General features: G+C 36.1%; 3 protein-coding genes across 7 annotated transcripts; all 3 read left to right on the top strand.

Annotated features, from left to right (window-relative positions):
• Positions 1–267: 267 nt before the first annotated feature.
• On the top strand, positions 268–5799 carry CID7 (CTC-interacting domain 7). The gene is made up of 6 exons (XM_089724595.1): positions 268–599; positions 1376–2270; positions 3153–3603; positions 3711–3781; positions 4319–4443; positions 5062–5799. The coding sequence occupies exons 2-6, from the start codon at positions 1431–1433 to the stop codon at positions 5363–5365; spliced, it is 1791 nt and encodes a 596-aa protein (XP_089580721.1). The 5' UTR covers positions 268–599; positions 1376–1430; the 3' UTR covers positions 5366–5799.
• LOC149494010 (Tetratricopeptide repeat (TPR)-like superfamily protein) lies at positions 5743–9882 on the top strand. 2 transcript variants are annotated; one of them, XM_089724594.1, is made up of 3 exons: positions 5743–5884; positions 5965–6004; positions 6132–9882. In XM_089724594.1, the coding sequence occupies exon 3, from the start codon at positions 6833–6835 to the stop codon at positions 9854–9856; it is 3024 nt and encodes a 1007-aa protein (XP_089580720.1). In that variant the 5' UTR covers positions 5743–5884; positions 5965–6004; positions 6132–6832; the 3' UTR covers positions 9857–9882. The 2 variants fall into 2 exon arrangements, with proteins under 2 accessions (XP_089580720.1, XP_089580719.1); XM_089724593.1 differs by having other exon boundaries at positions 5965–9882.
• A 500-nt stretch (positions 9883–10382) lies between these two features.
• Positions 10383–24471, top strand: LOC105638064 (endoribonuclease Dicer homolog 3a). Of its 4 annotated transcripts, none has more exons than XM_020681004.3 (25): positions 10383–10906; positions 11017–11197; positions 11412–11525; positions 12115–12249; positions 12369–12438; positions 12961–13025; positions 13114–13245; positions 13370–13522; positions 13846–13975; positions 15028–15133; positions 15213–15405; positions 15494–15654; positions 15863–16081; positions 16197–16462; positions 17016–17287; positions 17372–17901; positions 17987–18081; positions 18307–18521; positions 18622–18831; positions 19922–20395; positions 20721–20993; positions 21599–21925; positions 22879–23065; positions 23641–23752; positions 23914–24471. In XM_020681004.3, the coding sequence occupies exons 1-25, from the start codon at positions 10752–10754 to the stop codon at positions 24125–24127; spliced, it is 4989 nt and encodes a 1662-aa protein (XP_020536663.1). In that variant the 5' UTR covers positions 10383–10751; the 3' UTR covers positions 24128–24471. The 4 variants fall into 4 exon arrangements, with proteins under 4 accessions (XP_020536663.1, XP_012077173.2, XP_020536665.1 ...); XM_012221783.4 differs by having other exon boundaries at positions 18304–18521; XM_020681006.3 differs by lacking the exons at positions 10383–10906; positions 11017–11197 and having other exon boundaries at positions 11459–11595; positions 18304–18521.
• Positions 24472–24618: the final 147 nt, after the last annotated feature.

Below are 24618 nucleotides of genomic sequence, written 5' to 3'. Positions count from 1 at the left end.
TTACCATAACAGCATATCTAATCATCATTAAACTGAAAATTAATGACTCATCACCATTTAAATGAAAGTAAAAAACCATTATAGTTAAGGAAAAAATAAAGAAAAAACCCGACAATTTCGTATAACTGCGGTCTGGCGTCAAGGTAAAGATAGAAAAAGAGAGAAGGCGTCTACTTTCTCAAATCCCAAACGCTAGATTAGATAACATTTAATTAAAAATTAAAATTAAAATAAAAGAAAATTAGAGAGAGAGAGAGAGAGAGAGGGTAGGGGTCAAATCGAGTGGCGAGGGGTTGGGTGTCTTGTTTTATATTTTTGTGGTGGTGGTGCCGATTTAGCCTATTAAGGGTTTCTCAATCTCATTTACAGAGCAGCGAAATAAAGAGAATTTCTTTTACAAAGGGAGACCTCTACCAGAGCTCATAGCTTCATTAAGCTCCAACACCGATACACCAAATAAGCTTAACTATCTATCTATTTATCTGTTTCTTTTGTCTTTCTTTTACTGTTTTGTTTCTTTTAGTTTCTTTTATTTTTTGATTCTACCCGATCTTGACTCCTTTCTTCTGATATGGATCCATTTGATTTGTTTCGTAAAGGTATATACCGTATGCTCTTTTTGACATAGATCTTCTGAATTTCTTATCAAGTTCTTGTTTTTGTGTTTTTCTTGAACTAGTTTTGACTTTTTTTGTTGATTTAATTCTTCTTGAGATCTCTGTTAATCGATTGTCTGGATAATGCCACCTTTTTGTTCTTGTTGTACTTCTTTGGGTCTTTTAATTGTTTTAGCTATTTGTAGTTGTTGGTTTCGCCGGATTTTTTGCAAAGTTTGCTTTTTATTTTTTATTTTTTTTGTTTTTTAATTTCCTGGTCAGGGTTTTAATACATGACTTATCTTCAGGTTTTTTCTACTTTATTTTTTCTGTTGGGAATTAAGCTAATGTATCCCTTATTGTTTCTGCTAAATCTCTTTGATTTTTGAGTTTGTGCAATTCATTGTCGTTGGTGTGCTTCCTCAAGTTACTCTTTTTCCGTTTGTTAGTTCTGCTTTTGTGAATTGAAATGTTTTATTGAGATCTTATGCTAATTTTTGATCGAGTTTTTGGGTTGAACTGATATGCTGTATGGTTAAAGTTCTGTTCTTTTGTGTAAATAAGGATGAATAGCAGTATATAGACACAATTTTTACTTTATTTTGTGTGGCTTAGTATTGTTGAGATATGGTAGTTGCAGTTGTTGGTATTGTTTGTGATAAGGTTGTTGTGGTCATTTGAGGCATGGACTGGTCTGTATGCATGTGATAGTGTCATGAAATTTGGCTCTTTTGTCTGTTTTACTGATTCCAAGTGATGAAATGAAACTGTTTTTGCAGGTTTTGGATAAAGCCTGCTAAAACTCGAGGTTGTTCTCTGCGTCTGTATCTTTTTATGCATGTAGAGTCTTTTGGTTTCCATTTTGGTATAGAAATGAGCTTGTCCAAGAAAGGGTCTCAAACCAGTAATACGAAGGTCAGCATTCCAAACAAAGCAACCGCTTTGAATCCAAATGCAGCAGAGTTTGTTCCTTTTTCCCTTAGATCATCAACATCTCCTTCTGGAAGTACGTCAAGTGCAGCTGCTGCAACAGCAAGGTTTGCTACTTGTGGTGCAATTGGGAAAGCAGTACTTGATCGGTCAGAATCATCTATTTCTAATACTTCTGATGATGAGGCACATCAATTCTGGCGCCATCAGCTCCCTGATGATATCACTCCCGACTTTAAGGTCATGGGTGAAGACGAGTCTCAAGCACTGGGAGGGCTCTCTTTAGCAGGCTTGTCTTTACATGATAGCAGTGAAGTGCCAAAGTTCCCTGCTCCTTTGGGTGGATATATGTTGACTGATCAACAAGAACCATCCCCACGGCATATAAATGGTGGCAGCTTCGGTGAAAAGATTAGATATGCTAGTGCTAGTGCTTCTTATGGAGAAGATCCTAGTTCAGCTAGTTATTTGAATTTGTCGGCTAAGCCCTGGGACAAACAAATTGTTGGCAGTGATCAGCTTCTTGGCAATGGTAGGGAAGTACATTCATACAATGGGAATTCAAGGCCTGGATTTTTGAATGATGTGCTAGGTGAGCATGCAATAATTGATGATAACGACATGAACCCTGTGGAATTTTTGGCTTCGCAATTCCCTGGGTTTGCTGCTGATAGCCTTGCAGAAGTTTATTTTGCAAATGGATGTGATGTAAATCTCACTATTGAGATGCTTACTCAACTAGAGGTAAATTTCTTCATTTAAAAGTATTTTGCCTTTAATCTGATGTTCTTGCATTTGTATTGCAGCCTGAAGGTAATGAAGTAGAGCTGCTAAAAAATTTGTGAAGTCTTTGTAATTGCATCGCTGTTTAAATCTTCAGGTGTTTGATTGTTTTCCTGCCTACTAAGTATAAGACTTCGGAAGAATGCTCATCATTATGGGAGCTATTTGCTATGCTCAAGAATTAAATCATTGAAAATATTTTTTTGAGAAGCAAACAGCTTAACATTTTTAGGGTTTGTTAATTCATATTTAATAGAATAATTGCTGATGGCTAGAAAAAATGCCTATGTGTATTTTGCTGCGTCATAATGATGTAATTTCCCATCCACATCTAATTTATATTCTTCCTACCTTAGGTATTGCAATTATTGCAGGAAGAAGCATTTTTATTGTTACACATCTTATAGTCTAAAGACTTGCCATTGGTCATTATGCTGACTTGGATTCTAACCTGGTGAGCAATGCTTCTTATGCCTTATTTTGGCAGGGAAGGGCTCGCTCCCCTAAGAGTTTTGAGATGGCTCAGTTTGACTAATGTCTTTATATGTAGCCTCCAAGTCATAAGACATTGCGACTTGGTAACTGGGGGTTAGTGATTCTGTTTTGGTTCCTTATTCCTGTTGATGTTTCGCACCATTTTTCAGTTAAAACAAAAATCTGTGCTAACAGGTATACATTATGGTTTGATGTGTTTAGAGGCTCTTAATCTTAAGATTCACATCAATTTAGGATATGCATCTCTCTTTGTAATTGTTGCGTTATATGTTTGATCTGTTAACTGTTGTAGTTTTCTAATTCCTTTATATCGGGAATATTAATGGTTGATATTGTCTTAAATTATAGCTGCAAGTAGATGGTGGTTTCAATCAGAATATGAGCTCAAAGACAGTATCAGCTCCCAATCTCAGTGCTCTTGACTTTCCAGCACTTCCTGTGCCGGAGAGTCAGAACGGTCCTTCTAAATATGGAGGAGATGATCTTCAGCAAAGTGGCAATCCTTATCGTTCTGACAAAGAGAACATACTTTTATTCAAGTCTAGTTCTTCCATCCCATCTAGAGTTGGCGCAGTGGATTTTGCTTCAGCTGTCAGGAAGTTGACATCTCAGGATTCTGGCATATGGAAGTATGACAGAAATGGTTCTGCTGATTCAACTGTTGGCTCTAGCAGAAGTTCCCATGTTTTAGCTAGCTCTTATAGTAGTGGGAATGGGAGAGGCATTTATGCTGATAGGACGCAAAATCGTGGTTCAGCTCGAGCAGCTCCTGTGTGGCTTGAAACTGGAGAAGCAGTGGGTAATGTGCCTCATCTAACAAAGCTACTTGCATTAATGCACCTTTTTTTGTTTTGTGGGACAAATACTTTCTGCATATATATTTGCTTTAACTTTGTTGGATGGCAGCAAATATGTATTCTGAATTGCGGGAAGAGGCTCGTGATCATGCACGATTACGGAATGCCTACTTTGAACAGGTAATCCTCAAATCCAAAGCAGCTGGGCTATTCTCATTCTCGGGCTGAACATTAAATACCTGAATTTAGAACAAGCTACAGTTATGCATGGAGACAAGCTACTAAAAGCCAAAACATGCTTGGTCGCTGTATATGATGCCACTATGCCACTGCTTTTAGACGTTTCCTACTGGGGCATATGCTGACTATTTTACTTCCTGTTTTATAAAATTCCTTGTTTGTGTTTACTTCCTATACTAGAATGCTTCCTATACTAGGAATGTAGAATTTTTCCTCTTTAAGGTTTATAATTTGTATATATATAGAAGCTCTTTGTATAGAGGATAATCAAGAGAAATAAGAATAATTTTTTCTTTTGCAAATCACCCAAAATCAACATCATATTCGGTGTACTTACAAAAGGATGTTGCTGATTGCTCAGATGAATAATATGTGGGAGTCTGCTTTAATCCTCTGAATTATTTTGGAGTCAAATGATGTGATGGTGAAATTTAATTGTCATTCAATAGATCACATGGTTTTTACTTGTTCAAACAGGCACGACAAGCATACCTCATTGGGAACAAGGCTCTAGCCAAGGAATTGAGCGTGAAGGGGCAACTGCACAATATGCATATGAAAGCAGCACACGGGAAGGCTCAGGAATCTATATATCGTCTGAGGTTTGTTAGTTCAAACTTGGTCTTACTTTGACAAGATCTTATGTCTGGCTTAATGGTTATTAGATTTTTTCCTATTAAAGCATTGATTTTAACTTTTAGATAAGCATCTGTCTTGAGCTTCTAATTTGATTTCTTTTATTTCTTTTTCATTTCTTCTTCTTTTTTTTTTTTTTTTTTTTTTTTTTTTTTTTTTTTTTTTTTTAATTCTTTCAAGTGTCTGTTTCCTCGCTGAAGTATGTGATAATACTGGTACGTGAAACCCTTCATTATCATTTATTTCAACTGAACCCGTCATCAGATTCTTCGCTCATTTATTCTTGTGTGGGAATTATCCTTTATGAGTGTCAAACCCTGACAGCGTAGTTGTAAAGTAGTTGAATTCTTAAAATGCTGTGGCATTTCTTCATTATTGGCAAGCATGGGTGGATACCTGTAAAATTATTTTCTCCTGTGCCATGCCTAAATTTTTAATTCAGAAATTCAATTTTGATCCTTGCATTAGTTCCTAGAGTTTTCTGATAAAAAAAAAAAAAAAAAGAACTTGGATTATGTTGGTTTTGTTTGGATGTGCTAATTGCTGGTTATGCTGTGTTTATAAATAACTATATTCCCCTTCAGGAACCCGGCTGGTCCGGAGATGCAGGGAAATGGGAGAGGACATGAGCGGATGATAGACCTTCATGGTCTGCATGTTAGTGAAGCCATTCATGTGCTAAAGCATGAACTGAGTGTTCTGAGGAGCACAGCCCGAGCTGCAGAGCAGCGTCTGCAGGTCTATATATGTGTTGGGACGGGCCATCACACCCGGGGTTCCCGCACTCCAGCAAGACTTCCTATCGCCATACAGCAATACCTGCTTGAAGAAGAGGGCCTTGACTACACTGAACCACAGCCAGGGCTGCTTCGAGTAGTGATCTATTGAGCTGAAGACTGGACGGTGTAAGGTATAGGAGTTTTTTTGAGATGCAAAATCCATCCAACTTGTAGTCATCAAATTATTCTTGTATCTGTACATGAGAAGAAATGGAAGACAGAGTAGTTGAAAGCCTGAAAAACGGAAAGGAAAAAAAAAAAAAAGAGAAAAAAAAGATTGAAAAAAAGAAAAGAAAAAGAAAAGCTTAGTGAAAGGAAGGGTTAAGAAAGGAAGCAGAAGTGTATCATTAAGGTTTAACCGGTTGACAGCAGCATTACTTTGGGAGCCATCAGGGACCCTACATCAGCAGATCGTTGGCAGCTCTTTTACATTTTGTTCATTTTGTACCTTATTTTTTGTTACATTCCTTTTTCCTTTTTTTTTTTAAATTCTCAGATGTAACTGATAGAATTGAATTACATGATAGTACAATTTTTCAAGCATGACTATTATGCGATGGCTGGATACAGTTTGGAACCCCATCTCAGCCTGATAACTTGGTCAAGCAGCGCAACATGCTGATGCTCGGTAAATCTCATCTAAGGTGCACTGGTGGTCGAACTTAGTTAAGATGGATTGGAATTTGATTGTCTTGGCTGCTTTTGCAGAAGCGTTTTTTCGAGCTGATTTTTGCAAGATGCATAAATGGTGAGGATTCGTGTACTTGCGGGTGGCTGATTCATTCTTATAATTTTCCTCTGGTTATAGGTATGACTAGTGCATGCAGTCCCAAAGCTCATTTAACCAGAAGAGTTACACATCTTTTGCTTCCCAGATGTAGCCGAGGTTTTGGCGGAAGATAATGATGCATTTTGCCTTTTGACACGAAGAAAAAATTAAATCTTTTTGACCTTCACACACGAAAAGGAAAACATCGTATTTCTGAGTTTGATGACCCTGAACATTGGAGTCGGACCACAAATAAATTTTCACTGCACGTGATCTCAAGAATGTTCCGTAGTTGGAAGTGAAACAGGGAAAGAAACTATGGATCCATTATAGGTGTCGAACTTCCTCCATAGACATGTTTTATGCAATTAAAGTATCTCTTAATCTTCTATAACCTCTAGTTTAATGGTGAAGTAAGATGATTTATAATGGAATGGTTCAACTCTCCAAATTTGATGACAGGACGTTGATATCCTTATTTTGGACGGCCTGTCGTTTTCCGCTTAAAATAATCGTTTATTAACTGTAACTCAACGGTTAACCTCGGAACCGCGGGAGTAAAAGACAGAATGTACGGCAGGGATAAACGGAGGTCGACGATAAACCACGTGTACAAATTTCAGTGAAAAAAGTGAAAAAAAAAAAAAAAAAAAAAAGAGTTGAATACAACAAAGAGAATAAACGACAGAACGTAACTGATCAGAGAGTTAAAAACGACATTGTTTATCTTCAAACATGTATCAGATATTTGAACTTTGGAGGGAAGCTCAAACCATACGTGCATGATGCACCTTCTCTATCTAAGCAATGCTGTTACAATGCAATCTCAGACCCTCTGCAAAATCTTCAACTTCATACCCCCTCCTCCTTTCATTTGGCTCGCGTTTCTCTTCTCTCTCAGAACCCATCTCTCTCTTTCCCTTGTCTTCTCCGTCCTCGCAATCCTCTTCTTCCTCTCAATGCTTCTCTTTCCTCCGCACCGCCATCTCCACCTCCGACTTGCCTCTCGGCAAGTGCGTCCACGCAAATATCATAAAATCTGACCTTGCTTCGGATCGTTTATTGACCAACAACCTGATTACTATGTATTCCAAATGCGGTTCTCTCTCCTCTGCACGCCGAGTGTTCGATAAAACTCTTAATAGAGATCTCGTTACATGGAATTCCATTTTGGCTGCCTATGCGCAATCTGCAGAGTCTAATTTTGACCATGTTACGGAGGGTTTTCGCCTTTTTCGTCTTATCTGTGGTTTTGTCTCCACTAATAAATTTACTCTGGCCCCTATGCTGAAGCTATGCTTACTTTCTGGACACGTTTGTGCTTCCCAGGCAGTTCATGGATATGCAGTGAAAATCGGTATGGATTTGGATGTGTTTGTTTCAGGATCCCTGGTGAATATTTATTCGAAGATTGGATTAGTTAGGGAGGCTAGAGTTTTATTTGACAAAATGCAGGTGAGGGATGTGGTCTTGTGGAATGTAATGCTCAAGGTATACGTGGAAATGGGTCTGGAAGAAGAGGCAGTTAGTCTCTTCTCTGAGTTTCATCAGAGTGGCTTACATCCTGATAATGCTAGTATCCGTTGTGTGCTCAAAGGAATATCTGCTGTTGGTTCTGATATAGGAAAGAGGCACAAGGAGCAAATTCAAGCCTATGCAACTAAATTATTTTTCTATGAAGATAACTCAAATGTGGTCATTTGGAATAAGAAATTGTCAGAATATCTCCTGGCTGGCAGATATTGGGCTGCTGTTGATTCTTTTATAAATATGATTAGATCATATGTGAAGTATGACAATGTGACATCAGTTGTGGTTTTGGCTGCGGCTACTGGTACTGGTGACATAAAGTTGGGGCAACAGATTCATGGTATTATTTTAAAATCAGGCTTTGATTCTGTGGTTTCTGTTGCAAATAGTCTTATCAACATGTATTCGAAGATGGGATTTGTTTCTTTGGCACAGAAAGTGTTTACTGGGATGAATGAATTCGATTTAATTTCATGGAACTCAATGATATCGTGTTATGCACAGAATAGTTTAGAGAATGAGTCGGTGAATCTATTTATATGTTTATTGCATGATGGCCTTCAACCAGATGATTTCACACTGGCAAGTGTGCTAAGGGCTTGCTCTTCACTTGCAGAGGGACTGTATCTCAGTATGCAGATTCATGTTTATGCTATAAAAACCTGTATAATCGCTTCCAGTTTTGTTTCGACTGCTCTCATAGATGTTTATTGTAAAAGTGGATTAATGGCTGAGGCAGAACTTTTGTTCAAAAATAAAAATGATTTTGATTTGGCGACATGGAATGCAATGATGTTTGGGTACATAACTTGTAATGATAGTCATAAAGCATTGGAACTTTTTGCTTTAATGCATGGAAGTGGAGAGAGTTCTGATGAGATCACATTAGCCACTGCAGCTAAAGCCTGTGGTACCTTAGTGAGGTTGGAACAAGTGAAGCAAATTCATGCCCACGCAATACAATTCGGGTTGGACTCAGATTTATTTGTCAGTAGTGGTATTCTTGATACGTACATCAAATGCGGAGACATAGTAGCTGCTCACTTTTTATTTAATGATATTCCTGTGCCCGATGATGTTGCATGGACAACTATGATTTCAGGGTGTGTTGAAAATGGAGATGAAGACCGTGCACTTTCTATATACCATCAGATGAGGCTCTCTGGGGTCCTACCTGATGAATATACCTTTGCTACCCTTGTCAAAGCCAGCTCATGTCTAACAGCACTGGAACAGGGGAGGCAAATTCATGCAAATGTGATCAAGCTGGATTGCGCTTCAGATCCTTTTGTTGGGACTTCACTCATTGATATGTATGCCAAGTGTGGGAATATAGAAGATGCATATTGTCTATTTAAAAGAATGAATGTACGGAACATAGTTTTGTGGAATGCCATCTTGGTGGGCTTAGCTCAACATGGACATGGTGAAGAAGCTCTTGACCTTTTCAAAGAAATGAAATCTCATGATATTCATCCTGATAGATTTACCTTTATTGGTGTCCTTTCTGCCTGTAGCCATTCCGGCTTTGTTTCTGAAGCTTATGGGCATTTTTATTCAATGCAAAAAGAATATGGTATTGAGCCTGAGATTGAGCATTATTCTTGTCTTGTTGATGCCCTTGGCCGTGCAGGGCACGTTCAAGAGGCTGAGAGGCTGATTTTATCAATGCCCTTTGAAGCTTCTGCTTCAATGTACAGAGCGTTGCTAGGTGCTTGCCGGATTCTAGGCGATATGGATACTGGAAAAAGATTAGCAGGACGGCTTATGGTCTTGGAGCCGTCTGACTCATCAGCATATGTGCTGTTATCTAATATATATGCTGCTGCCAACCAATGGGATGGCGTAACTAATGCTAGAAGAAAAATGCAGAGGAAGAATGTAAAGAAGGATCCAGGGTTTAGTTGGATAGATGTGAAGAACAGGGTGCATTTGTTTGTGGTAGATGATAGATCTCATCCGGAAGCCGATTCAATATGCAAAAAGGTGGAAGATTTGATGAAAAGAATCAAAGAAGAAGGGTATGTTCCTGATACAGACTTTGTGCTACTTGACGTGGAAGAAGAGGAGAAAGAGCGCTCTTTATATTATCACAGTGAGAAGCTAGCAATTGCATATGGACTCTTAAGCACTCCTCCGTCCAGCAGAATTAGAGTGATCAAAAACCTTCGCGTCTGTGGAGATTGCCATAATGCTATCAAATTTGTGTCAAAGATTTATCAAAGAGAGATTGTGTTGAGAGATGCAAATCGCTTCCATTGTTTCAAAAATGGAAGCTGCTCTTGTGGTGATTATTGGTAATATCAAGATTGATGTTTTCTTGCTAATCTTTAATAATGGTTCCTTTTTGTTTTTTTTTTTTTTTTTCATAATACCAATTACCAACGACTAGTCGTTCTAAGTACAGGTGAAGTAGCATGGGAAATCGACTTGTAGTTTAATATATTTCCGCCGCCACTGGTACAAGCCAATTCTGTCCACGTTACATGCATTGCCATATTTTTACATAATTCTAAATTCTAATTAGACGAATTACTATTTAGCTCTCAATTATAATTATAATTACAATCAAATACAATAAATTACATTATAAGTTGATGAGAGGGCAGTTCATTGGATAGAAATTATAAATTATAGAAATTTTAGGGAGTAAAATCGAACTTAAAAACTAATTTAAGCCTTAAGTCAGATTCTGATATTCAAAACTTAATTTAATGGTTCCTCAATTTTAATTTCATTATACTTAGAGGTTGAGTTTTCGGTTAGTCGGATCCAAATTAAATCCAGCTAATACAAAGTATAAACCGAAATAAACCGAAATTTGTACGAATAAAAATCAAAACCAACTGATTCTCAAGAATCATACGGATACTGAATCAAACAAAACAATAATCTAACCAGAACCCCTCAACAATAAACCCTATTTCGAAATTTAATATTTGTTTTATTTTAATCGTGATTGAGCTGCACACTTTGCAGTGCATAGCGTCTGATAAACTCGCACCAACTCCATTATTGTTTTACTTCTCCAGTTCTTCACGTTTATTGTCTTTCTTTTGATTTTAGTACTTCTCTTTGTTCGTACTGGCTGAACTGTACGGATGGAGAATCTTTACAATAGAAACAGTTAATTTTATTAGTCTCCTACTCTTCCCACTGTTGTTTATATAAGAAATTTCATATTTCAAGCTCAAAAATGGCAGACCTTACTCCTCTCAAGAGAAGCTACAGTGATATGAGTAATGGCTCGACAGAATATCTTAATTTGGGTTCGGACGTTCGTGACGGTCAAGATAATGCTGGTCAAGGACTAGCTTCTACTGTTAATCCTATTGATTTTCACCCCAGAAGGTTATCAATTTCAACGGGTTTTGTGATTATAGTGGCTTGGTTTTGGTTTTTGTGGCTGCATCTCTTATTTGTTTATTTATTTATTTTCATTTGTGTTATGATGTTTGCAGTTACCAACTGAAGGTTTTTGAGGTGGCTATGAAGAGGAACACTATAGCAGTGTTGGAGACGGGTGCTGGAAAGACAATGATAGCAGTAATGTTAATTAAAGAAATTGGCCAATCTATCAAGTCCGGTGTTCATAAAAAAAAGATTATTTTTTTAGCTCCTACCGTTCATCTTGTCAATCAGGCATGCTCAACTTTTTAAATTTCTCTGTGTATAGTACAGCAATGGGTGCTTATTAGATGGTTCTTGCTTCTGTTGCTCCCATTACTTATTTGTTTTTTGTTTAAATGAAAGAATAAAAAGATATGCTTTGTTGGTATCTGTAGTTATTTCCCTTGCCTTGTTGTCCGAGTTTAGTTGTCCGCATGCTAAAAAGTTGTGGGTTTTCTTCTTGCAGCAATATGAGGTTATTCAAATGCATACAAATTTTGATGTGGGAGAGTACTATGGAGCTAAAGGGGTTGATGAGTGGACTCAGAAGTTCTGGGGAAAGGAGATTGATGAGCATGATGTAGGTTTGCTTTAACATCTGAAATACGCTGTAGCATCTGCTGGTTATCTCTGTCTAAACTTTAGATACGGTATTCTAACGATTTAGCTTTGAGCTACCTCTTTTAATGGGTTTGCCTTGCATGTCTCGTACAATAATTTTGACCAGTTTTCTTCCATATGCATAAATTCTTGAGACTCTTAGTTATTCTCATGGATCTCATTCAGAATGCATCTGCCAGTATGTTGATGCTAGAATTATTTGATTGAATTTTCCTTCAGAACCCAAGAAGCCCTATTTACTCTCCTGAGTAGACTTCACTTTGATTTTTCTGTTTTTGTCTTGCCCCTTTTTTTTTTTTTTGGCAATGACCACATTACTGCATTGCTATGTGGAGAGAAATAAAATTGCAACATTTGTAATTAAAATTTGGTCCATTTTGAATTTCACAGTCAAGCTTATCGCTAATGAAAATTACAACAAGGAGCAAAATTGGTAGAATGCTTTTAAGAACTTATGAGCACATTCAAACGTCCAAAACATTCAATATCATTAACTAATGGCAACGTTAGTGTTATGTTAATGTATGCCCTTCTTTTTTATTCCATAGGTATTGGTTATGACTCCTCAGATCCTTTTGGATGCCTTAAGAAAGGCATTCTTGAATCCAGAAATGATATGTTTGCTTATAATTGATGAGTGTCATCGTGCCACGGGTAATCACCCTTATACAAAAATAATGAAGGTCAGCATCTCATTCTCACGAGTCACATTCATGTATCTCATCTTTTCGCACAATAGATTTCCTTTGTGTCGTGTAATTTGATTTCATTTTAGAAAATGACATTAAATTGATTGGTTAAGGAATTCTATCACAAATTGAATGACAAGCCAAAGATCTTTGGAATGACGGCATCGCCTGTTGTTAGAAAAGGTATGGCTTTCTTCGGCGGCATGTTTTGTTTGGTTTGATCAAATTGTCTGAAAGCATAAACATTACTTAATTCTTTGTGTGAAAACCCTGTTACCTAATTTGTAATTTGTTAGGTTCCTCCTTCATATGTCTCTCTATGTTTTCTATAGCGTGTCTCTGGAGTCAGTCAGTGATCACTTGCATCTCATATCTCTATGCTGCTACTTGATTTTAGTTGATCATACTTTAGATATGGCATTTCCTGTGGAAAAAATGTTGTTTAAGAGAATTACTCTGGTTTAGGTTCCTATAATTTGAATTAATTTGTTTGGGTAATTGCTCTAAACTGCATAACTTGTTCTCCGACTGATTAAAAAAAAACATATCCATGAAAAAAGATTTCTTTATATAATTATTGGCAGCTTATCATTATTTGCAAACTTGCTTCATCCTCTCATTACTAAACTGTCTTTGAGACATTGGGTCATTATCATGTTTGTGGTCTCTGAAGTTACTCCTATCCTGTCAACTGTTACTTGCTAGGTGTCTCTTCTGCTATGGATTGTGAGGATCAAATATCAGAGCTCGAAAGCATATTGGATTCTCAGGTATCTTTTGATTTTAAATCGTGATTGCCTGCAATGATCATGCGATTTGGGTTATTATGCAACCATATCTTGCTGGCGTTTGCTTCAGATTTATACTATTGAAGACAGGACAGAAATGGATGTCCACATTCCCTCTGCAAGAGAAATTTGTAGATTTTATGACAAAGTACAGCTTTATGGTTCAGATTTGAAATCAAAGATTGAAGCTTTATGGACCAAGGTATTCCTGTATCACATAAACAAACATATGTAGGTGGAGATTTCATCTACAAAAGTTGCAGATTTTAGACTGTGATATGCATTTTTACCTATTCAACGCTGAGATATTTTATTTGTATGGGTAGTTTGATGCTTCGATGCTCAGTTTGCAAGAGTCAGCACAAAACTGTTACAAAGATGTGGATGATAAACTTAAAACACTGAGACAACGGCTTTCCAATGACCACACAAAAATATTGAATTGCCTTGAAGATCTGGGCCTTATATGTGCGTATGAGGTATGATTCTTCTCAGACTAAATTTTATTCTGAGAGGAGAGGATTGATGTTTAGCAAGAAAGCAATATGATCTCCAGTCAACTACAGTACATTCTTAATTATGAGTTTCATGATTACTATTAGGATTTCTTTTTCTTCCTTTCAAAAACTTGAGAGGAATATTTTTTTTCATGCATATAACAATTTACTTCCAGTGAAACATTCATATAGACACAAGTTCTCCTAGGGCTTCAAGAATATTTAGTTTATTACTGTCTTCTTTTCTGGTTAGGCACTTCATGATTGTCTTTATAATTTATTACTTTTGACACTTATCTTTTTAGGCTGTCAAAGTTTGTTTACAAAATGCCCCCAGTTCCACTGAAGAATGTGAGATTTATAGAGAAATTTCTCTGAAGTGCAAATGTTTCCTTGAGGAAGTGTTGAGCGTAATTAGCGAGTCTTTGCCATATGGTATGCTAACTCTTGGGCTAGTCTTTGTCTTGTTTATTGTTGAAAAAAAATGAAAAAAAATAAAAGAAACATTATCCACTTGCTGCTTATGTTATTTTTGCTGCAACCAATTGAGATTTCTTTCCTTTGTTTATCCTGTATTTTATCGATGTTGACATTTGTTCATGTAGTGTCCTTCCTCTTTACATGGCATTAATGATTATCTTGATACTGATAGCTTCTGCCCCAGTTCAGTTAATTCTCTTCTTAACCTGCACAATATTCAGGTTATCATAATACTAATTGTCATTGCAATTGTTATCATCAACATTTCTTTTTCATTTCTCTAATTTTTGAGTAAGCACTCGGAGATTGGTAATCAAATCCTTGCAATGCTTCAAAGTTCATTATTTTTGTTCTTTTCTAACTTCTTATTGTTACTTAATGGCAGATCCTATAATGGGACATGTTTTCTGCCATTTGCTTGTGCAGTACTTGCTTTTTGAGGAGGCTATCTTTGACTCCTAGTTTTTACTCTGCAATGGTTGATTTGTTTGGGGTTGAATTCAAGTATCTCATCGACTTGGAATTATCTGACGTCCATTGGGTTCTTGGTTATAAATATTTGAAAATTTTCAGAGAACATTAGTGTCCATGTTAAAAGAAAATAGCAGCCTTCTTTCTTTACTTCTCTTCTCTTCCCTTCCTCCTCTTCCTTGTGTCTTATTTCCACCAATTTCCATTATAATTATTATATTAACGAATCTCATATTTCCACCACTCCTATGAATTTCCTACTTATGGTAAGCACATAATTCATAATGCCAATAGAGATACAACTCAAAGCTGATTCTTTGAGCTAAAAGTAATTGTGAGTGGAAGTAGTTTGTTTAACAGAAATTTTTTTTTTTTTTTTTTGCTGCGAGTCAATTTCTTGCATTTTTCATTTCTAGATGAATCCATCAGTCATAGTTTCATGTTTGAATTGGTTTAAACAAGCTGCCATTTTTCTGTTTTAGCTTTGACTTTGAGTATGATTGTTTTTGCTAATAATGTTCCCTTTCACTGGTCAGATGATGATTCTTTTTTCAATCTGGGGTTTGACTACTTAGAGGCAGTAAGTTTGGGTTACATATCACCAAAGTTATATGAACTTCTTCAAGTTTTCCTATCATTTGGGTAATGGAGATTTTAGTTCTCAGTTTGTTTAAGCATCATTGGTTGCTATAACCTTTTACTTACATTTTTCATTATGCAGCGGAGGTAGGAAAATATTATGCCTCATTTTTGTTGATAGAATTCTTACCGCTAAAGTAATTGAAAGATTTGTGAAGAAAGTTGCAGCACTGGCACATTTTACAGTTTCATATGTTACTGGAACTAATGCGTCAGTCGACGCATTGACACCTAAAATGCAAAAGGAAACCTTGGACTCATTTCGCTTTGGGAAGGTATCTGATCTTCTGCATCCTGAATTACCTCATAAGAAGTTATGGTGTTTGAAAACATAATAACTGATTGATATACACATATTTACAGGTAAATCTATTATTTTCCACTGATGTGTTGAGGGAGGGAATTCATGTGCCAAACTGCTCCTTTGTTATATGTTTTGATTTGCCCAAGACAGTTTGCTGTTATGTCCAATCTCGAGGAAGAGCTCGACAAGATGATTCCCAATATATCATCATGCTTGAGAGGTGGTGGCCTGTCCATTCTCACATACTTCATGGGTCTTTATGTGTTTGTATGTCGTCATATGTTGATTCTGTATTTATGCTGTAACATTTATGCTAGAAGTCCTTATCAAGTCATTGAAGTTGTTAGTGTTCTGTTAGTGTATTATTGCTGTCTTTTTTATAGTATCACTGATGACTAAACTAAGTACAAATGTATGCATATCTATAGGGGAAATGTGAAACAAAGGAATCAACTATTTGATTTCATAAGAAGTGAATGGTTAGTAACTAATACGGCTATGAATAGAGATCCTGATGTATGGACTCTTAAAGCATGTATGGCTGAGGAAACCGAGGCATATATTGTGGAAGGTACTGGAGCTTCAGTTACTGCAGACTCTAGTGTTAGCCTCATACATCGATACTGTGCAAAGCTCCCTGGAGATAAGTATGTAAATGTTCTGTAGACAACAACAATGTTACTGTGATTTTTTTTTCCTAGTAGATATTTTTAGAAGCAACCTATTTGGCATTTAATCCTAGTCGGCTACATCGTGACTTAGGTACTACACACCAATGCCGATTTTTGAGTTCAAATTTTCTGAAAAGTCATGCCAGTGTAACCTAAAGTTACCTGCCAGTGCAGCTTTTCAGACAATAGTTGGTCCAAAATGTAGGAGTCAACAATTAGCAAAGAAGCTTGTATGCTTGGAGGCTTGTAAGATGCTGCATCAAATGAGAGCCTTGGACGACCATCTCCTACCATTAGTGGACGAGCCTACTGAAGGTGATCATATAATGGCAAGCAAAGAAACATCAGCAGGTCCTGGTACGTATGTACTTCAAGCTTTTATTAACATAAAGTTCATAACAGACATTCTATATATTACAATATCTTATCACTCTTAGTTCATTTTTCTTTTTTTGGTTAATTGTAGAATTGGACCTGAGAATATTTCACCTTCCTAGTTGCAGAGCACATTCGATGGCAATATATAGAATGAATAGTAATAATATATAAACAAAGTTTATGGTATTTGAATATTGACATCATATTCATCAATCTCAAGCAATAGTGAAATGATCTATAAAAAAAAGCTTCAATTTGGCGTAATGATTGACTTGACAAGGAATAATAATGAAAATAAGTGGCTTATAAACATGATTGTCACTCACTTAGCAAACACTTGATTGGGATATATTAATAAGATTTGCATAAATTCTTTGAATTATCTGATCTCACTTCTGAAAGCTTTAGTTGTGTTTTACTTTTACATTTATTGTCATCTTATTTGTATCAACTCATTTCAATGTTTCCGTTTATGTCTCCCTTTTTATGCATCTAATTCCCAACATAAGAAATGATACAACAACAACTATAGGAACTACAAAAAGGAAGGAATTGCATGGAGCAACCAATATTCATGCATTATCTGGAAGCTGGGCGGAGAAGCTTGATAGAGTCACATTTCATGCATACAAGTTTGACTTCTCCTGTAGTATTGCCACTGAGATTTATTCTGGATTTGTTCTTCTCCTTGAGTCGAAGCTTGACGATGATGTTGGAAACATTGAGTTGGACCTTTATTTGCTCAGGAAGATGGTTAGAGCTTCTGTTGCTTCATGTGGACAAATACAATTAGATGCTGAACAGGTAAAATATGCTTTTAATTGAATTTTTACCTTTTATTTTAGGAAGTTATTTGCTTAATGCCACACCCTTCTCTTTTTATTTTAGATGACGAAAGCAAAACGCTTTCATGAATTATTTTTCAATGCATTATTTGGGAAGTTGTTTACTGTGTCCAAATCATCCGAAACACCAAGAGAGTTTCTACTTCAAAAGGAAACAAGTATACTTTGGATCCCATCAAACATGTATTTGCTGCTACCACTCAAGACACTCAGTGCTTCAAGTGATGAATCTTGGAAAATAAATTGGAAGGGGGTTAATGCTTGCACTTATGCTGTAGAATTTTTGAAGAACTCACTTTTGGGTGCTAAGCACTGTAAAGATGCCAGGGGAAGTTCACTTTCTGGGGTTGGCTCATTTGTGACGGAGTGCAGTGGCACAAATGAAATCCACTTGGCTGATATTTTGGTTGATGGAGATAAACTGAAAGATATGGTGGTATTTGCAATTCACACTGGAAAAATATACTCTGTTGTTAAAGTGGTGATTGACACATCTGCTGAGAGTCCTTTTGAGAAAAATGCTAAGGGTAAGCCAGCAAAGTATTCTTCCTTTGCCGAGTACTTCAACCGAAAGTAAGCTGTGCTCCCATATGATGTTTTGTCTTCATCCTCCTGGTTATTTTTTATGATCTCCCTAGACGAACACTATCTGTTTCAGGTACGGGATTGTGCTGAAGTATCCAGGACAGCCTTTGCTGCTGTTAAAGCAAAGCCATAAGCCCCATAATCTACTTCTTAATCCTGATGATGAAGGTATGTTCATTTGCATGTTTGAGCATTGTCATAAATGGAATTATCTTGTATGTTGAGCTGCTGAGTCCTGTCCATGGGAGTGTTGATGGGGGATAATAGTACATTTCAGATTGTCTAGTTGGAGAAGCTGGGGGAAGTTGGACTTTTTTAATACACCTGTCAAATTAGATTTGGCAATATTATTCCTTTTTCTGTTTATCTGATTTCTAATATGTTCTTAAGTAGGCGCCTCAAAAGATGGCCTGGATGTTGAAAAACAACGACAATATGCTCATATGCCACCAGAGCTTTTAGTCAGTATTGATATTCCAGTCCAGACTCTAAAATCATTTTACTTACTTCCATCTGTGATGAACCGTCTAGAGTCTCTGATGTTAGCCAGTCAACTTAGACAAGAGATTGGCTGCCATTCTCCCGACTTCCATATCCAAAGCTCCCTGGTTTGTCTGATAAATCAGTTAAATTGCCCGCTTGATTTTGCTGCATTTTCATGAATCATTCACTTTGTGGTTAATCTAATCTGATTTTTTTATTATTTAGATGCTGGAAGCAATAACATCTCTTAGATGTAATGAAGCATTTTCCATGGAGCGTTTGGAATTGCTTGGGGATTCTGTTTTAAAGTATGCTGTTAGTTTTAACCTCTTTTTAAGGCATCCCACAAAACATGAGGGCCAATTGACTGCTCACCGCAAAAAGATCATTTGTAATGCAGCCCTGCATAAATTTGGAATAAGTCGCAAATTGCAGGTATTTGGCATTTTATCTGATACCCATGGCCAGGTGTTGCTAATGAAGTTACACTGGTCCCCTGAAAGTTTGCACATCATTGTGTTTATTTGGTTATTTGCATGTCCTTCTGTTTATTTTGTTTTTGCAGAATTTAGTTATTTGGCTATTTTGTCTTTTTATCCTCATAATTGTGGAATTTAAGAGTCTCCATTCTACTAGCTATTTGATATGATACTAGTTTCTAACATTTAAGCATTTTCTCTTTGGTAATATGATACTATATATATTGATTTCATTTGATCTGTAGGTGGAAGTAACTTTACCGTGGTTGTAACAAGTTTGAGTATATTAGTTTCGAGTCAAATGTAACTTGTCTGTGATACTAAGTTATATTTAACATGTGAATACATCTATTATAGAAATTAATTAAAATTTTATTAAAGATTTATTCTTGGTGTTTGTATAATTAGCTTATTCGTATATAAGATGTAATAAAAATTTTCTTACATGTGTTACATAAATTGTTATCTGTATTCTGTTATATTAATATTCTTTATTAAATGATAAGGTCATGTTATTAAATCTGTGGAATTCAAAATATTTCAACTAACTAGCAAATCATCCTATAAATGATTAATCTGTATAATAATTTGAATTCTTCAACTATGGTCTTTTCGTGCACATAAGCCAAAAAAAAAAAAAAAAAAAAACAAATCCAATGGGGAATGGCACACCAAAGTTCTTCTCAATTGGGTCTCTCAACATATCGCGTAAATTTCAAAGGCAGGACATACTACTACTAGAAATTGAATTATTTAGCAGTAACGAAATACGATCCCTCAGTCTATCCTCCATAAAATATTAACCAAGGAGATGAAAAGTATCAAACATTTTGAACTTAGAAAAAAAAGAACAGAAATTAAAATTCAATAGTCCTTTTTCTATTTTTTTAAAAGTTTTACCCCCATGTATGCTTCTATTTGTATTGTAGATGTTCATTGTCTCATATAAGGAATTGATTCATACTAATGTACCACAAACTCACTTCCATGATTTTAAAAATTTTGAATCTGTTTGAATTAATTAACACTTTGCGATTCTCTTGAAGGAATATATACGAGACAGCGAATTCAATCCTCGTTGTTGGGTTGCTCCAGGACAAAGACCTATTTATTACATTCGTTGTGAATGTGGGATTGATACTTTAGAAGTCCCTTTAGATGCCAAGTTTCAAACTGAAGAAAAAGTTTTTATTGGAAAATGCTGTTCTATAGGCCATCGATGGATGTGTTCGAAAACCATATCTGATTGTGTTGAAGCAATCATAGGAGCATACTATGTTAGTGGAGGACTGATGTCTGCAATTCATGTAATGAAGTGGCTTGGCATGGGTGTTGACTTAGATCTTTCGCTGGTAGATGAAGCCATTAAAAATGCTTCTCTGCGATCTTATATCCCAAAAGAACAAGATTTGGAAAACCTAGAGTCAAAACTTGGTTATACATTTTTCTTCAAGTTTCTATTACAAGAGGCCATTACACATGCAACCATGCAAGAACAGGGAATTGGCTACTGTTATCAGGTATTGGATTATATAGACGGTCATATTTTAATTTTTTGCCCAAAAAGGACATTGTGCCGTATTGAGCCTAGGTCATGACACATAACTTGGAAGGAAAACAATTTGTGTGCATTTTGATAGCGGTATTTGATATATGATATTTGAAATAAAACTTTCTTTAGTCACCAGTTATCTCAAGGAGTTCTTTTTACTGACATTAAATAATGTTATTATTATGACCAGGCTTTGGTTATTTGTTGGTATTTAGTTGCATAAAATTATTTAAATATATCTTAGACAAGACTTCAGATTAATCTTTCTCTTTAACCTTTCGAATTTTGGATAGAGGCTTGAATTTCTGGGTGACTCTGTGCTGGACTTGCTCATTACGTGGCATCTCTATCAAACTCACCCGAAAATTGATCCAGGTGAGTTGACGGACTTGCGTTCAGCTTGTGTTAATAATGAAAACTTTGCTCAAGTTGTTGTGAGACAAGGCCTACATGAGCACCTTCAACATTGTTCTGCATCACTTCTAAGCAAAATAACAGAATATCTGCAGTCTTTTCATGAATCTGATGAAGCCACCAAATTGTCTCCAGGTCTCAAGGGTCCCAAGGTAAGTGCTTATCAGTTCTACAAACTCAAATTTATTGCTTATTTTCTTAGGCTGCATTCATTATGACGCTGAAATAACGGGGATGAAATATTACTTCCTGTAGTATTCACCAATGCACAAAGGTGAAGGGAACAATAATATTTTCTTCATGTGTTTACTCATGTTTGTAAATGGAGGACATTGGATGAGTTCCATCTGTGGCTGTAATGTTGGTAATGGCAGCACTGTAATGTTACTAGTGGCAGTGATGATGCCAGTAGTAGTGGCAGCATTAGAGGCAGTGGTGTGGTGTGGTGCCAATAAGCAGTGGTTGTGGTAGCAGTGATGGTAGGAAATGTTTTTCCTTGCTTACAACTATTAACCAACCCCTCCTACTTCATATAGAAGAACATTTTTAGAGGACTACCACACTTGTTTGAGTGAAATATTACCATAGAAACATTTCACCCCCATTAAACCGAGGCATGCAGCCTTAAATAAACTGTCTGTTGCATCTGTTATAACTTATAATCATGTGTTAGCTAGTGCATTTAATGACTTAACTTCTTTGCAGTTGCTTTGGATATTAACTTTATTTGCTCTGGCCATAACTTTAAATACTACAGGCTCTTGGGGACCTGCTTGAAAGTATTGCCGGGGCAATTTTAATTGATACAAGGCTTAAGCTCGATGAAGTCTGGAGAATATTTGAGCCTCTGTTGTCCCCGATTGCAACACCTGAAAGCCTTGAGCTGCCTCCTCTGCGTGAACTAATTGAATTATGTGACTTCCATGGGTACTTTATAAAAGAAAAATGTATCAATGAGAAGGACATTGTGCATGCTGAGCTCAGGATACAGCTAAATGACGTTCTTTTGACTGGAGATGGGTATGATCGCAGCAGAAAATGTGCAAAAGGGAAAGCAGCTTCTTCTTTGTTGAAGGAACTTGAGGTTTGTTCTACTTGCATTGATAGTTTCTTATATTTATACAAAGAATTGGGTTGTAGTAATTAACAATCACTCAGTATTTAAAAATTCTGAGGAATTAAAAAAAATCCCTAAGATGTTTTGATTCTTAAGCTCTTTATTTTTAAGAATATCATCATTGTGTTAAGGATTTATCAAGCGATTGGACATGCTCTGATAGCAGCAGCAGAAAATAAAAAGAAAAGAAAGAAATTTTATGGAGAAAAGGGAAAGCTTTATTTGCTTAGTCCGTATGGAGAGGACCAGATTCCTTACAACTCTGATTAATACTTCAATAATAATATCAATAAAGAACAAGAAAACGAAATATAAATACTGACAGGAAAGCAAATCAAATCCTAAATAATTAGGAAAGTGGGGAAGTGGCCTAAATAATTGGGAAATTGGGGAAGTGGATAAGTGATAACTGCAGCAGAAAAATCAGGCATGTGAAGCAGTTTCTCTACTCTGAGAAATTCCAGCAACTGATTAATTCCAACAGTTTTGACTTCTTCCAAACGCTCTAAACCCATGTGCAAAGCACTTGAGGAGTTAAATTTCTTTCTTGAATAAGTTTTCAGAGGCGGGTTTGTATCATGCTCCTGTGTATTTTGCATTTGGACTACTCAAAATGATATTAGAATTTGAAGAGCTGTGCAGAGTTTTTGTGATGATCTTTTTCTCTGTTACCATGGTGAACGTTTTCGCAAGTTGCCTAGGGAACAATCTGTAGAGACAAGCAAAATAAAAACAAAAAAATTACTTAACTGGAAAATTATGTGGATTAAAATACTTAGATTGGTACTAATGTTTTTACTCTTTTCTCCAGTCAAAACCATTTGAATGAATAATTAGCTCTTCCAGATGGCTGAGAAAGTTAAGTTGACTATTCTTAATTGTCTTTTACCAATATCGATTATTAATTTTTAATGAAACAGAAAAGGGGAATAACATACCTCCGAGGTGATGCAAAGAGGAGGAAACAAGCTGAAGAAACTAGAAATAAAATATCTTCTGCAGACACAACAAACAAATACACAAGTGAGCCAACAAACCAGCAGAATAAACTGGAAAATAAATTGCCAGCAGGGAGCGGAGTTCCTTCCCTTGCCAACAGTCCCCATGGTACGTACCTATTCATGTTTTTTGGTTTTTATTTCTGATGCTGAATTTTGATTTAGACAAGTTATAGTTATCTTAATGCAGAATTATATCATGTTATTCTGGCTTCTGTTTTTTGTAGAATCCTTCAGTTTAACTGCCTTACATCTTTCTCCCTTTTCCCTTGCAGTTTACTTGCTCATCGTTTGGGCCATCTGCATTACATTTGCATCATTTGACTTTTGCCTGATGTAACATTTTTTTTTTTCTCTGAACTGGAAATAATATTTATTTGATTTGCTATTTGGTTAAAAAAGTGGATATATACATTAACTAAAAATATGGCAATGTAGTTTTTAGAAGAAAATGAATCTTAATGCATGATTTTTCTGTCCTCCTTTTGCACTCGGTGAATTTTCAATTTCTGTCTACATGTGTGTTGGCGCTCTGGAATTTTATCCAAAAAAAAAAAAAAAAAATCATTGTTCTGATGCTTGCAAGTCGTGATTATCTTTTTATTTTATTGTTAATTAGCATGCTGCTGATTCTTGAAATATTAAAGCTTGAAGTAAGATCTCATTAAATTCACTGTTTTGCAGTTATCAAGTCGATTGACACAAATAAAGGAGGACCTCGAAAGAGTCTTTTTGAACTCTGTAAAAAAGCGGATTGGACAAAGCCTAAATTTAGTACAACAGAATATAAGACAAGGTCTGCTCGTTCAACCATGTTTTACACAATCACATGTCTTTGTGCACATAAAATGATTAGATTCAAATAGTTCCCTAAAACAATTTATAACTGTTGAGCACACTTCCTTTTCTGCAGCAATTCTTGATCCTCTACTTTTGACTGTCTTTACGTTCTTGCAGCACTTCAAAAATATGTGATGATGGCAGCAAAAGAACAGAGAATCGTATCAATTTCATAGCAAAAATCACCTTGCACATACCCTCTCTTGGGGACATTGAGTGTGAAGGGGATGCTCAACTTGATAAGAAGAGTTCATGCGATTCAGCTGCACTGGCTCTACTTTATCAACTTCAGGAGCAGGGACACATCATCATCAACTGCGACCAGGAATGAACTTGGCTGTTTCTCACTCGAACTAAAAAGTTCGAGGGTATTTAAATTTACATGTTAAGATATACAGGCACTTCAATCAAAGATGAAGTGCATGTAAAAAATAATAGTTTAACGAAATGAGTATATATGATCCAACAACTACAAACATGTGAAGCCATTTTCCTGAAAACCGTTTTTGAAGAAGGCCCCATTCTGGAAAACCGGTTGGGAAACAGTTTTTTCAGGAAGTGGTTCTTAAATACTAACGTTTCGTATAAATATCAGAGTTTTAATGTTTGTATTTTCGATTCGATTTGGTTTCTAAGATATTAATAAATTTCCTTGAAATGATTTTACGGGATTCAGTCAATTGTCTTCATCGTGGGACATCATTGAAAAATAGGAGTCTGTGTTATCAAATTCCTGCTACTCTAGCCTTCCCACTGTACGTCGAAGCAATAGTTTAGATTTTCAAGTTTTTACAAATTGAATCCTAACTGGAAATTTTTTGA

Source organism: Jatropha curcas, chromosome 8, assembly GCF_041381405.1.
Source record: "Jatropha curcas cultivar XTBG-Jc1 chromosome 8, XTBG_Jcur_1.0, whole genome shotgun sequence".
Lineage (NCBI taxonomy): Eukaryota > Viridiplantae > Streptophyta > Magnoliopsida > Malpighiales > Euphorbiaceae > Jatropha > Jatropha curcas.
This window is presented reverse-complemented; position numbering and strand designations above follow the sequence as displayed.

Excerpts from the sequence above, each read along its gene's own strand:
- CID7 (XM_089724595.1), top strand. The coding sequence starts at position 1,431 with ATGCATGTAGAGTCTTTTGGTTTCCATTTTGGTATAGAAATGAGCTTG. Across the intron at positions 2,271-3,152 it reads AGATGCTTACTCAACTAGAG|CTGCAAGTAGATGGTGGTTT; the intron begins GTAAATTTCTTC and ends CTTAAATTATAG. Across the intron at positions 3,782-4,318 it reads GGAATGCCTACTTTGAACAG|GCACGACAAGCATACCTCAT; the intron begins GTAATCCTCAAA and ends TTGTTCAAACAG.
- LOC149494010 (XM_089724594.1), top strand. The coding sequence starts at position 6,833 with ATGCTGTTACAATGCAATCTCAGACCCTCTGCAAAATCTTCAACTTCA.
- LOC105638064 (XM_012221783.4), top strand. The coding sequence starts at position 10,752 with ATGGCAGACCTTACTCCTCTCAAGAGAAGCTACAGTGATATGAGTAAT. Across the intron at positions 13,523-13,845 it reads GCCTTATATGTGCGTATGAG|GCTGTCAAAGTTTGTTTACA; the intron begins GTATGATTCTTC and ends TTATCTTTTTAG. Across the intron at positions 15,406-15,493 it reads ACTCATTTCGCTTTGGGAAG|GTAAATCTATTATTTTCCAC; the intron begins GTATCTGATCTT and ends ACATATTTACAG.